The following is a 13,250-nucleotide window of genomic DNA, read 5'->3' as shown; positions in this document are numbered from 1 at the left end:
AATGTTTTCCTTAGCAGTTTTCACACCGAGAAGCCGGAACGTGACGGAGCGTGTGCTGGAGGGGTGTGGCGTGAGATATTACTTATCAACGCGTTCTTCTTCTTCTTTTATTAAAAAGCAAACAGACTGGAAAAGTGAGCACGGGGCCTCGGCGGCCTCGTGGGAAAGTGTGGCGTTTGAAACCATGGCTCTGAGTCGTCCCACCTCCTCCAAAGTCTGTGGCGGCCGGGCGTCGGTGGGCTTCATGTGGATCAGTTACTCCTCACTGCCGCTCACCGTCACCACGCAAGACAACATAACCAGCACTGACACGTCGGGGGGAGAAAGCTCCTCTAGACGAGGACGAAAACAAACACCATAGCTTTATACTTTAGCCACCCAGATCACAGTCAGAGAAAGAAAAGGAACGTCGGAAAAAATAAGTTAACATAATTCTGACACATAGAATTTTACAATATGTACAATAGTTTTAAATTAAAATAGATTTGTCAGTTGTCTGATTGGGTAGGTCCTCAAAAGAGAGCTGCTTTTTTTTTTTTTTCCTCCTCTCTTTCAACCGTCCAGTGTTAATCCGCAGAGTTACCGTCAAAAGCTCAGAGCCAATCGGAGTGCAAGTAAGGCTTCCCTCCTCCCATCCCTGCCAGTAGTCTGTGAGCGGCGTCTCCGGGCGGGGCCGAGCCCTTAGCAACACGTGTGGCAGACCCTTCAACATCTCGACCAAAAAAAAAAAAAAAAAGAAAAAAGAAATAAATATAAAATATATGTAATATTTCTATATATATTCATAAAACCAAACCCAGGATAGATTTGAACTCTGAAGTGTCCTCTCCGTGGTATCATCAAACTTTCCCCGATGTCGATCCATTTCCTGTTACGTCTCCGTTTTTGTGTGTTTTTGCAGTTTTTTTCGAGGGTTGGGGGGAAAAAAAGTATTCTTCAAACCTGTACATCTTATACGCAAGTAAACAAAATGTAAAAGTGCGTGTTTATTCTTTTTTTTTTTTTTTTTTTTTCATTTTTTTGAATGTTTTATCCACTATATCCAAAAGTGTTGCAGGCACTTAAGTCCTTCCCAAACAATGCAGGTGTTTTTCGACAGTGGAGCAGGTTGGTTTGGTTATTCCTGGATTCATGTGGGTCCGTGTGTCTCTTGTCGAGGAACCAGGCCACCCCACGCCCTCTCTTCCTCTTCCCTCTCCTCCTCCTCCTCTTCCTCGTCCGTCTCCCTCCCGGTTGGCTCGCTGCTAGCCCAGGATGTCCAGGTAGACGGGCGTGGCTTTCCCCATGGCGAACAGGACCTTCTGAATGTCCTTAATGTTCAGTCGCTGCTGCGGTTCCCTCTGCCAGCAGCCCAGCATGATGTCGTACACCTCCTTGGGGCAGATCCGCGGCCTCTCCAGGACCCGGCCCTGGGTGATGCACTCGATGACCTGCGGAGGAGAGCCGGGAGAGAGCGGGGAGTGAGCGAGGAGTGAGACTCTGCCCGACTGATTGCTGTGGTTTGTTGGTAATGAGAAAGCGGTGACACCGAGCCGACCGCCCTTTGAGGTTTCGGCTAATGAAAGCGAGATGAAAGAAATAAACACAAGGCATTCATTCCTAAATTTGAGCAATATTGGAGGGGGAACTGGATCTTTTTTTTGTTTTCTTTTCAGTCCCATAGCGCACGGTAACAATAACAGCAAGTATCAGCAGGGCGGATGTTTGAGGTGTTGCTTAAAGCCTGACTGATCACTTCTTTGTTGTTGCTAATTATCCTGATGACTCAGTGCTGTCAGGACTATTTGACTTTATTATCAGGGTTTTCTTCCAGACTGCTGTAGCTTGACAGATGGGACAGAGGTCTATTTGTACGTGATAACTGTGGATAGTCAGAAAAGCACAGACATTGTTATTTTTCTTACTTAAAATGAGCAATTAACTAGAAATCAGCCCCTGCTTCGTTACGTTACCGTATTTCCTGCAGTATAAGTCTCACCTGATTATAAGATTCATCTGTCAAAAAATGCATCATGAAGAGGAATAAAACATATTGAAGGCATATTTATTTATTCATGCACAGACGTGACTGCACTGTCGATCATCCAGACCCAGAACCTTCCATGAACTTCTTCCTCAGCTCCGACCGTCGAGCTTTTAGTCCACGACGTAATTTTCTCTGTTTTTCTCCCGTCCTTGACAAGTCCTTGACTTTAATTTTCGTTGTACATTTTATCATTTTTGGTGACATTTTTCTTGCTCCGTCAGTCAAATACAGCAGTAATGAATGTTTTCTGTGGTATTATAGCAGCATTCTGCTGCCATACAGTGACATCTAGTGGTCCCAGATGGTATGGTTTGATAAACAAATCGCTTCTTATTGCTGTTACTTATAGTCTGAAAAGTATGGTAAGAAAAAATTCAAATTAAAGCTGTTTTGTGAACATACTTGCAACCTTCCACATGTCAGTATTGGAAGCTGAAGAGGCTCAGCAACAACGCCAACAAGTGTTGTCCATGAGTTCCCTGTGCTGCAGCAGCCAACCGGAGCCACATTTGTCCAACCGGACATTCTTAATTGACCTGAAAGGCGTCTTTGGACTCCTCATCGCAACATGAACATGGTTGTGTTCTTCCCGGTTGCTTTTGTAAATACAAGAGTTTGCTCTGGGCGAACCTTCAGGAGTCACACAAACAGCAATTTACATTTAGAGCTGCAGCCGTTTGCAAACATGAGCAGCGGCGTCGTTTCAATCCTGATGCTCTGTTAGAGCTCCAGAAGGTGGCTGTGTGTTTTGTGGTTGTGATATGGATCTGCAAATATCATTACTTTTGCTAATAGACAAGGGAGAGTGGAAACAAGGGATGATTTGTCACCCCTGCTCCCTCATCACAGTCGGAGCCTCGGATCTGAGCACGAGGCACGAATCCCCCACTTAACAAGCAGCTCAGGAGGACCGATGAGGTGAGAGCCCAGCGGCATGAGCCGCTGAGCGGAAGGGCTATTTGCTTCAGTCAATCAGCGCTGAACGAGAAGTTAGTGTTGCATTCAGTTATTTCACATTCTGTCGCTCTATGATGACAACTTTTGTTGATTATTGTTTTGTAAGGCGCTCAGTCCTTCCTCTGGAGGATTTGAGCTCAAACTTTTCAAACTTCCATATTCCATTCTAAAATGTAACAGGAAATTGAATCCATGGTTCAGTAGGTTTGGTAAACACTGAGTGATAAGCTGCTGACTCATGCTTTTAATTTCCAATTATGGCAAAAAGATCAATGAGAAAACTGAGCCGTGAATGAAAACGGTATTACTGCATCGTCATTTATTAAGGAGAAAAGACCGAAAGTAAGTCAAAATGGGCACATTTTTGGCACTATGATATGAAATTTTACAAACATATCAAGGGATCAACATTTTTCAGAAAATCAGTAGGACATTTTTTCAGGTTACAGATGTTTATAAGCTAAAAATGTGTCACTTTGGTCAGTTTAATGCTTATTTACATCATTTTCTCACTCTGGGATATAATTTTTTAGACACCAACGGTTTTGTTGGGTGACCTATAAAGGTCCAACCATTTATGGAACTTGTCATCAATATTTGGGAATTGAAGAGACTTGTTCTTGTCTGGTTCAGTGTCTTTTAAAACGTTATTTTTAGGCATTACTTACATGACAATGTTTCAAGTGAAAACGCATAGTTTCTTGTTTCAGAAAAGTTCTGCATTGACACAGCAACATTTTGAAAACGATGACCGTCTCGTCTACACTATTATCTCTCTGTTGCAATGTAAGTTGTCACAAAATGTAACACAACTGGTTGCTCAGATAACATGTATCACAGCAATAATACAGACACAACTGAACATATCAAGTGTCTCTGTGTGTCTGATGTGACTCTTAATGCCGCTTTCTTCACTGTGACTGGTAAAATGTGGAAAAAAAATAATCCTAGAATTATACTTCTGGGTTTTGTGCCTCCACCAACTGGTCAAGTTGAGGTGACCGTTAATGTTTCATGTACTGCAGAAAGTAATATAATAAAAGTAATTAAGTGTACGAGTGGATAATGAGGGATTCAGGATGATGAAAGTCCTCAGTGAAGAACATGCTGAGGCTGAGCTGAAAGACAAGAGGCCGAGTCAGACTCGGTTCGATAACCCTCCTCGGCTCCCCGCGGAGAGACAGATGAAGGACGAGGCCAAAGCCGTCCTGGATAAGTCTTCCTCCTCGCTCCTTCTGCGGCTCATCCTCCAGCACACACCGACATTTGTGTCGGATCTGAGGACGCTCCCTGAAGGCGGTCCCGATATGTTTCAGTCACTCGCATGGCGCGGCAGCCGGGTCAACTTTTACAGTAGAACTTCTTTTTTTTGAAGTGTCTCCCTGATGCGCTTATTAAGAAAGACAATGTAAATTAACATTTTATCTAATTTTTAGTGTATTTGTGAAACAGAGAAACCAACCTGAAAACCAAAATAGCTAAGAAATATGAAGAAAACAGAAGTTAAACTACTTAAATGAACAAAACAGATAAATGGCTGCTAATTTAATGGTAATATAATTAAAATGTAAATTGTTTTGAATTTTAATTCTCATGTTATCATTATTTTAAAGTTTAAACTTCAGAAACTGTTTTTTTTTTGTTATAAAACTTGCAGCCTGTGGGAAAAGAGGGAACACGAGTACCAAATATTAACATATTAATTCAAGGTATACCTCATGTATTGATCTGATCAATGAGGTCAGAAGATTGTCATCACTTTTATGCATTTTGTTGAAGAACGTTCCCCCCATTAACGGATTTAGGTCATTGTATTCCACATGACAGGAGCCTCATTAATCGTGCGCTGTGTAAAGGTGAGTAGAAAATGAGGCAGCCGCTCATTAATCCATCACTGCTACGAGGAGCTCATACATTATCCTCTAATATGTTAAACACAAGTACTACTCCGGTCTACATTTGTGAAAGACGGAAATGTTTTGCGAATGCAAAATGGGGGATTTTCTTGTTTTCTGGCAGCCAGAAAACGCAGCACTCGTCTCTTTACACTGTCATCAGATTTTGGCATGGCGCTTTAATCAGCTGAGTGTCTCACTGAGAGTCTCAGACGTCTGCTCCAGACGCACCCAAAAGTGGAAGTCCCAATTTGTGCGCAATCCAAAAAAAAAAAAACAAAAACCCAGTATTGACGTTTCCATTGGAACATTTAAAGTGCGACGCTCGCCACATGCCAGGTTATTCTTTTAGGTCAATTTCATTTTCTCAATATGCTCGCTTTACAGGGGTAATCCTAATTGAATTTTATTGATTCAAAGCAGAGGCTCTGATGAGAAAAAAAACAAACCAATCATGGGTGTTATGTATCGCTGCGTCTTGTCTGGTTTGCGAAGTGGCATCAATTTATCACCTCGTTGGGCCGGTGTGCGAATCGGAGCGAGTGGAGAAACAACACCAGGCAGTAGATTAAGCTGCGCTCATTCAAAGCAGTCATTAGAACGCTCGGAGCTGGAGCTGAGAGGAGTGTCCCCCCCCACCTCAATCCATCGCGCTCCGCCAGGGAGCTTTTCATGTGTTCTGCAACAATCGGTTCAATATCCGACGTTTGGAATGGAAAATTGACGACGGAATGCCCCACAGCTGTGATTCCCAGTGCAAATCCCGCTGCTTGATAACATACACACAGATATGTTGTAGGCTTATCTGCATGCTCCGGGCTCTCTGTGTACCTCGTTGTTGCCCAGTTGAAACCAGGGCTGCTTCCCGTAGGTGAAGATCTCCCAGAGGATGACTCCGAAGCTCCACACATCGCTCTCCGTGGAGAACTTCCTGTACATGATGCTCTCCGGGGGCATCCAGCGGATCGGCAGCATGGTGTGTCCTCCAACCTGACGGGGAGAATCGGCGTTATTGCAAAGACAAAAGCATCGTCATGAAAAAAATAAAACACAGATTAAAATATTCAGTCATCAACACGGCTCGCCGGCGACCGGGGATTAAGCGTCCCCGCGTGTCACTGATACGCTGGGCTTAACGCTTCATGAAAGCCCGCCGTGCTGCCGGATGTCGACACTGATGCAGTACAGGAAACCGCTGACTCCTCCGCCACCTGCTCTGTGTGTTACTGAATTGCTGGAAATTCTTTAGGTTTGGGTATTAAATCAGTCCTTTCTATTCCATGTAGAATAGCAATCTGCAATCCCGTCTATGCAGAAGAACAGGCGCTAAGCTGAGGATCAAAGTCTCAAAGCTCAGCTGCGCTTTGAAAAAAAATAAAGGTTAAGAAAACTGCTGAACGCACACTCACACATCTCTGTGTTCTACATCGACATGTGCGGCTTTTACGTTGTTGATGAGGTCTGCACGGTGCAGGTTAGCACAGTTTATACACAGGAGATATCGACCGGAAGCTGCTTAATGTCTTCAGACCAGAAGAACATGAAATGAAGTCTCCCCTCGCTGTAAATCCTGCATGGCCGGGTATTAATCGATTGAACAATCCTCCATTAATCATCGGATTTCCATTTAGCGGGCATTGTTTTAAGATCTATTTCCCATTGGTGTCATCAGTGGCGCTTTAATCACGGCGGAGACGAGGAGGACAAGACCGATGTGGGAAGGAGTGGCAAAGTATTGCAAGTTTCAGCCAGGAGTGCCACCCGCAATGATTTCCTGAAGTTCAGGAGTCAAAGTGAGCCGCTGACAGATCACGCCTTCTGAAAGTATCGGAAAAAGACGGGCTTCCAACTAAATCAAATAAAATTGCTCTGCTGGAAATACCTGCATCAAGCGTCTGATTCACTGACATCGACAAATTGTTAGTTTCTCCCTGTGTGATGTTCTTTTAGGCTTTTATCAGTCTCAGATATCTCTTTCATTGGTTTAGTCAAGGAGAACCTCTTTTGTTTTCTTTGCTTGCATGAATAATGTTACAAAAGTGGAAAAATCAAATGAGATGCCCCCAGACTCAGCACATGTTGAAGTTATTCCTTTCAAGACTTGCTGACATTAGATCCTCCTGCATTTCTTCGAGTTGCAGCACTTTTCAGCACGATCGCAGTCAAAGGAGGAGGAGGCTGATGTCAAATTACAACCATATGACACCAGTGGCAGCTGTTAAACTATGCAGACACGGAGGCAGCAGGCAGATGTCTGAGGCCCGGTTTACACGAAAATTAAAACGTCCATTGTGTTTCCAGTGTTCATTTAAATGACAGCGGTGCTCAGATGCTTTGAAAAACTTCTTTAAGACAGTCAGTGGTTAAATCAATCAAAGCTGTTGCAACACAGAAGTGAACAGACGAAGCTAACACACTGATGCAGATACACACACTAATCCTACATGATTAAAACCAGAAGATACAGTGCTGACTGTTACTGAGTGTTTATCTGCTCCACATGTTGCTGTTTGTCAAGATAAACATAAAATGGGTTTTAAGCTCCTCTGAGGTTTTTATCCTAAGATCATACATGTATGGGCAGAAACACTCATCCATTCATCCGTCCAGTCTCAGACTCAGACGTACCATTAAGGTTAGATTCATCAGGAAATGGCTCTTAGCTATTAGCTTCACTCACCCTCACGCGCTTCCACTAATCTCTATCTCTGAGTTACAACACAATCAGATTCATTTAATCATAATAAGCTCCTCTTCCAACCCCATTTCCCCGCTCCACATCTGTGTGCCTTCAGCTGCGGCTGCTGCGTTGCATTTTAAGTATCAGCGCTCAAGTCTCACTAATTACCTCTTAGTTTTGCTGCGCACTCATTGCACATTTCCTTTGAAAGTCAAACACAATCTCTCTGTGTCAGTTTGATGCAGCAGATGAGGCTTCTGGATGCTTTTAAAGAAACATGAGATTTGTCAGTCTGCCAAAATGCTGCTCTTTCCTGAGCATTCATTCGCTGCAGCCGCTGTTTGTACACTACATCAAGTTTAAATGCTGAGTGCGAGACCTCTGTTTGCCTCGTATCACCTTTCCCGTTGTGCCACAGACCTGCCCGTCACGTTCCCCGCCCCAGAATTGTTTATTAGTTCCTGAAAAAAACACTTTTATCTTTAAAATAACCTTTTGTTTTTCCAATGTGACTGTGGCTGAGCAATGTCACCAATCTGTTCAAACTGCAGCGATCTGAGGAGTCACATTCCTCATAGTGAGCGCTACTTACACGCAGCACCACTGTCTTACACTTTAGAGGCAATGTTCTTGCATCTATATACAAGAAAAATCACTGCAGACACTGAAGTAATTTAATCTCCATGTTTACATCAGGATGAATTTAGATCGAGTCTCAGATTCTACATTTTATCCGTAATAGAACAAGGTATGTTCACTGTTAGAGACAGTTTTGCAAATCAACACGCTGAGAATCAAGCATCACAATTCATAAAGTGACACATGTCAAAACTATTGGGTCTTTGGCTGTTTTGGAAAAGCGAACAAGGGAATAATTTTGACCTTCCTTCACAGCTCAATGTGTTCAGAGGCATCAGGTGATCCAATTTTAAGACTTAACATGTTGTTTGCATTAAACAGAGGTGATTCAAAAGCTCAACGCCAGTGCTAAAAGGTTGTAATCGTGTGTTCGGTCGTCGTTTTGACCTGCTGGGATTTGCTGCTGATCAAATGAAATAATTGAGTTGAGGAATTTAACTTTTACCGTGTTTCTCCAGATGACAACTGGTAGCAAATGCTGATCTCTGATGAAAGAATAAGATGATAAAAGCCCTAAAATCTATCTGAACAAGTCAGTCGTCTAACTCATTAAAAATAAGTGGGACAAACATCAGAAACAGTCTTAAATGTGCACTTCTTAGACAATCTGGATTTCCTCTAGAGACGAAAATATAAAATGATTCATTATAGACTTGCAATATTCTCACTTATCTTTAAGCTGTTATGTTTGACGAGCATATGTTCATTTTTCATCTGCACCCTGCGTCACATTAACACATTTACAGACAATTATAGAAAGTCTGTACAGCCACAACCTTCCGCTAAGTCCCATTAGATGTGAAGACTCTGTTTGAAGAGATCTTTGCATAAGAGCTGCATGAGAGCCATGAACCCTCAGGTTGTCAACAATGGTGATATTTTTGCGTCTAAACTGCAGAGAATAAAGGATTTTGAGCATAAAAATATGAATTTTGGCAAAAGAAAAAGCCTCAGGACAAAGCAAACAAAATGTACTCGCTACCATGCATATCCATGCCCAGTCAGAGCATCTCATTCCGTCTCAGTCTCCTTTTTTCCATGTTATCTCCTCACTCCTGCTCATTGTTTCAGTCGTTCTGAGTTCTGCTCTGATTCCGCGCTCACCCAACATGACACTGCCACCAATTCAACTAATCAGGATTCAGAGAATACACGTAAAGAAAATGATGCGACTGGCCGTTTCCTCCACTGACTTAAAAATACTTGTTGTATTTTAGTGTGATGAGTTGCCCAGATGTCATTTTTTCTTCTCCTGTCTGGGATATTCAGGCCGTGGCTTCTGCTGTTAAACAAACCTGATGAATGAGGAAAAATACAGCTGCAAAACTATCACAGTCAGACTGACATCAACAGTGACACTTCCAATATTGATCCACAATTTGAGTCATTGTAACTGATCAAGCTTTATCATATTGAAGAAGAAGAAATTGATTAATAGCAAAGATACAATAGGAGTCTGTTCATTTCTGTTTGCTCACTTCTGATTTTCCCAACTACCTGCAATGCTTAATGTCACGAAATGCTAAACTGTATTTTTGACTGTGAAGTTTCCTCAACAGAATAAGGCCACACACACACACACACAACCGCCCTGCGATTCGCTGCCGCCCTGGAAGACAATCAAAGCCATTAATTCTCTTCAGAGGGAGATCAGATAATGCAGTATTTAAAATAAACATAAATTTGAAAGCAGTCCAGAGAAATTCATCCTTTCTCTATATTTCTGTGCATTACCCTGACTCTTGTGTTCTGGAGGGTTGGCAACAGTTCTTCCTCGTGTTCCCCCTCAAACCTATAAGCCAAAGATATTACTGAGACTGACTGGAGCAAATAAACGGCGACTTATTCTGCCACCTGCTCTCATTACATATGACACGTTTCTGTATTGTACATTGCATTAAGCCAATATTAATGCCAGGATCAGTTGCCCACACGGCGTGAAACCTCTGGGTGGAGCTGGGCTGGGTGGGCTGAGAGCAGGGCGAAGGAGCTGGTGGGAGGCTGTGTACCAATCTGTCCCCTCGTGGAGCTTTATAGAGATTAAACAAAATTAATTAAGTTCCCGTTAGTCTAAATGACTTATCTGAGGTCCACCCTGCCCATTCCACGTGAGGCTCAACCTCGTTCGATGCATACTAATGATCCGGCGCGCGAGAGCTGCGAGGAGCGGCCTCCCAGATGATTACATGCTATCACCTTGGGTTTTCGCAACAAGGCCACAGCAATTAGACAAGAACGTGGGGGGGTGGGGGGTAAAAAGGAAAAAGAAAAAAAAAACAGCTGAACACATAATAAAAATAAAATAATTGCCTCTGTAATTATCCTCATCTTTCTCACTCAATGTCACATCGAGAAGCTGGCAATCCTCTGCGGGGAGTGAGGAATGAGTCTGGGGCTTCTTCTTCTTCTTTTTTTTTTTTTTTTTTTTTTTCCGCTGCGTAAACTGGATTAGTGCTCTGCCTGTCCCACCGTGGCAGGGGAGTGATTGGATTAACGGCGTGGAGAGCACATGAGCATGGCAGGGGGATAGATTACTAGCCCAGCCGGGCTCTTCGATGGGCGCTCGGCGGCCTGCGGGGAGCCCTGGGAGGGCCACAGACATCTTAAAGGGTCCCGATAACCATCGAGACACACACTCCCTCTCCCTCTCTCTTTCTGCTCTAACCGAGCCGCTATCTCTGCTCTCCCAGCTCAAACAGCAAGTGAACACAAGTTCACTTTTAGAGGCTATGATGTCCATTAGGTTTCTACCTGCTGCGCTGCTGCCAAGTGGAGATAAAGTGGTATCTACTCTGGCTGGAGCACGCCGGTGGGTGGCGAAACTTTCTGAAGCTTTTCAATATATACACACACACACACACACACACACACACACACACATACATACACAAAATACACTTCTGCTATCATGCAATTTTAGATTCGGGATTTTCCTTATTTAGCTCTCCAGACTGACAATTCAAAGAGTGGAGAGGTAGCTCCTCGGTGTTTCTGCTGACCTTGCGACCGTGCTTTGACTATAAAATATTTAAAGAGGCGATTAGAAGTTGCACAGAGGGTGTAGAAATTAGCAAAAGGAAGATATCTTCAGGCAGAGGTGTTAAAACACATTTTGGCTCAGGGTCCACAAGCAGCCCGATGTCGTCTTCAGAGGCCTGGACCAGGAAAATAGCTTCATGACAACCTTTACATTTCAAAGCTTCCTGTGACGATGAGAATGTCTACATTTTAACAAGAACAAATAATCACAACAGACGTATAAGCTCAACATAGAGCCATTTTTAATTATATTTTGTGGTGCAAAATACAGTGAAACGTCCCAAAAACTTCCCTTATAGCTGTTCCATCAAGCATGTTTTCACACACTCATCCTGACATGACTTTGAAGCGAATGCTAATTTACATTTTTTTTTCAACCTTTCATGGCAGCAGCACCAATATCTCAGGTCAGGTCTTGGTACTGAGTTTCATGCTACTTGCAATTTTTAAAAAAAATCGATGTATTTATTTATTTATTTTTAATTTTTTTTTACATTTCTACAATTTGCTCGGTGGTCTGGCGGGCTGGATTAGAGGCTCATGTGGGTGAGTTTGGTCCACGGGCCGGATGTTTGGCACCATTTCCCGAGGGCCTCACGCACCAACACGAAGGCAGCAGATCTTTTACAGACGTGAAGCACAGGCAGAAGCTCACGATGCATTCATGTGTATCCGGATCCACATTTGATAAAACAGAAACTTGATGAGTCAAGTACAAGAAGTCTGGATTGTGTTTTGAGCCAAACTTTACAGAAACTAATCAATGTGCCGTCTCCCACTGCGGTTAAGAGCTGACGGCTCCTTTATGAAGCTGAAGTGGCCAAGCAGTAGAAGACGAGACTTTTCTTGTTCATGGAGTTTGTGAAATGAAGTAAAAACAACATCAACTGCTCCGAGATGCTGACTCCGACATAATGTACATAATGCAGTTACTGCTGTTCTTCCACATGCATTCCTGCACTGTGGGGATAAGCATGAAGATCCTGCTGCAAGCATTTAGTACATTTCAAAATAAAGCTCCTGCTTGTTGCTAGAAGCAGCAGACAGAACTTTTTAACTATCTGAGTCTGCATACTTTGTGAGCCACCAACTAAGGACTTCAGGCTGACTCCTCAGTATTTCCAACTCATGACAAGGGAGTCATTTTACAAAAAAGTTTGCATTTTCAGTGGCTCTGAGCACCGTTGTCTTGAAAATGGATGCCCAAAATGCTATGAAAGTTTACCATTTTCATTTGAAAATGTTGCTGTGTAAACATCACTTGTAATGAATTCGATGCCAAAGCTGGCTTTAAGTTCTAGACGTTGTACGTTTCTTCAGACTGAATATTCGCCTGCCCGGTCATAGTGTGGATCTTTTCAAACACCTGTTGGTTTCACCAATCAGTGATCAATTCGCCTATCAATCAACCGGTATTCGATAAGAAAGATTCTGGTAAATAGAAGAGCCTGAAATGATTTAGCTGATTTTCCTGGGTCTATACCTGTGTTGTGAAACATGAGCCAGATATAATCTTTCAGTGAAAAGGGTCCCTTCTCATGGCATGAAGTCTTTCTGAGTGACTCCTGTCTCATTTTCAGCTTAATCGAGAATAAAAATGGTAACTTCTTATTGTTGTAAATCTCTGAAAGTCATTTGGATCAAATAAGTTCAGTGAAAACATGTAATTTTACTACACTCCTTCGCATCAACAACAGTTTATGTTCTGTTTTTCCTACAGGTCGGAGTGAAAGTGGGTCCTGTTCTGTTAGCTGTGGCTTAAATGACTCGTGTGTAAATTTCCCCACTGGTAAAAACAAGACTTTAGAAGGTTACTGCTTCCAACCAAAGACATAATCAGGTCACTTTTATAGACTTCAAGCTGTTAAGAGAGGCTACAAAGCATTTTGTGAATGCATAAAAGTTTTTAAAAACTTCGGCGGAAGGTGAGGAGCCTATCACGCTCGGCTGCAATAACCACCAGCTGGGCATTAAATCAACATACATTGTTTAAATCTCAGTATAAAAGGAAAAA

The 13,250-nt window shown here is 42.8% G+C and overlaps 1 protein-coding gene across 3 annotated transcripts in view; it reads right to left on the bottom strand.

Moving 5' to 3' along the window:
- Nucleotides 1-526: 526 nt before the first annotated feature.
- Nucleotides 527-13,250, bottom strand: part of ntrk3b (neurotrophic tyrosine kinase, receptor, type 3b) — a 256,702-nt gene continuing 243,978 nt past the window's right edge. For all 3 annotated transcript variants that reach the window (XM_030091636.1, XM_030091644.1, XM_030091651.1), the window contains 2 exons: nt 5,710-5,868; nt 527-1,430 (listed from right to left, as the gene is read on the bottom strand). In XM_030091636.1, the coding sequence (XP_029947496.1) occupies nt 1,245-1,430; nt 5,710-5,868 (345 nt within the window). In that variant the 3' untranslated portion in view covers nt 527-1,244. The remainder of the gene's footprint in view (nt 1,431-5,709; nt 5,869-13,250) is intronic.

Source organism: Salarias fasciatus, chromosome 1, assembly GCF_902148845.1.
Source record: "Salarias fasciatus chromosome 1, fSalaFa1.1, whole genome shotgun sequence".
In the NCBI taxonomy this organism is placed as follows: Eukaryota; Metazoa; Chordata; class Actinopteri; order Blenniiformes; family Blenniidae; genus Salarias; species Salarias fasciatus.
The sequence above is the reverse complement of the archived record's forward strand: the minus strand, read 5'-3'. Positions and strand labels throughout refer to the sequence as shown.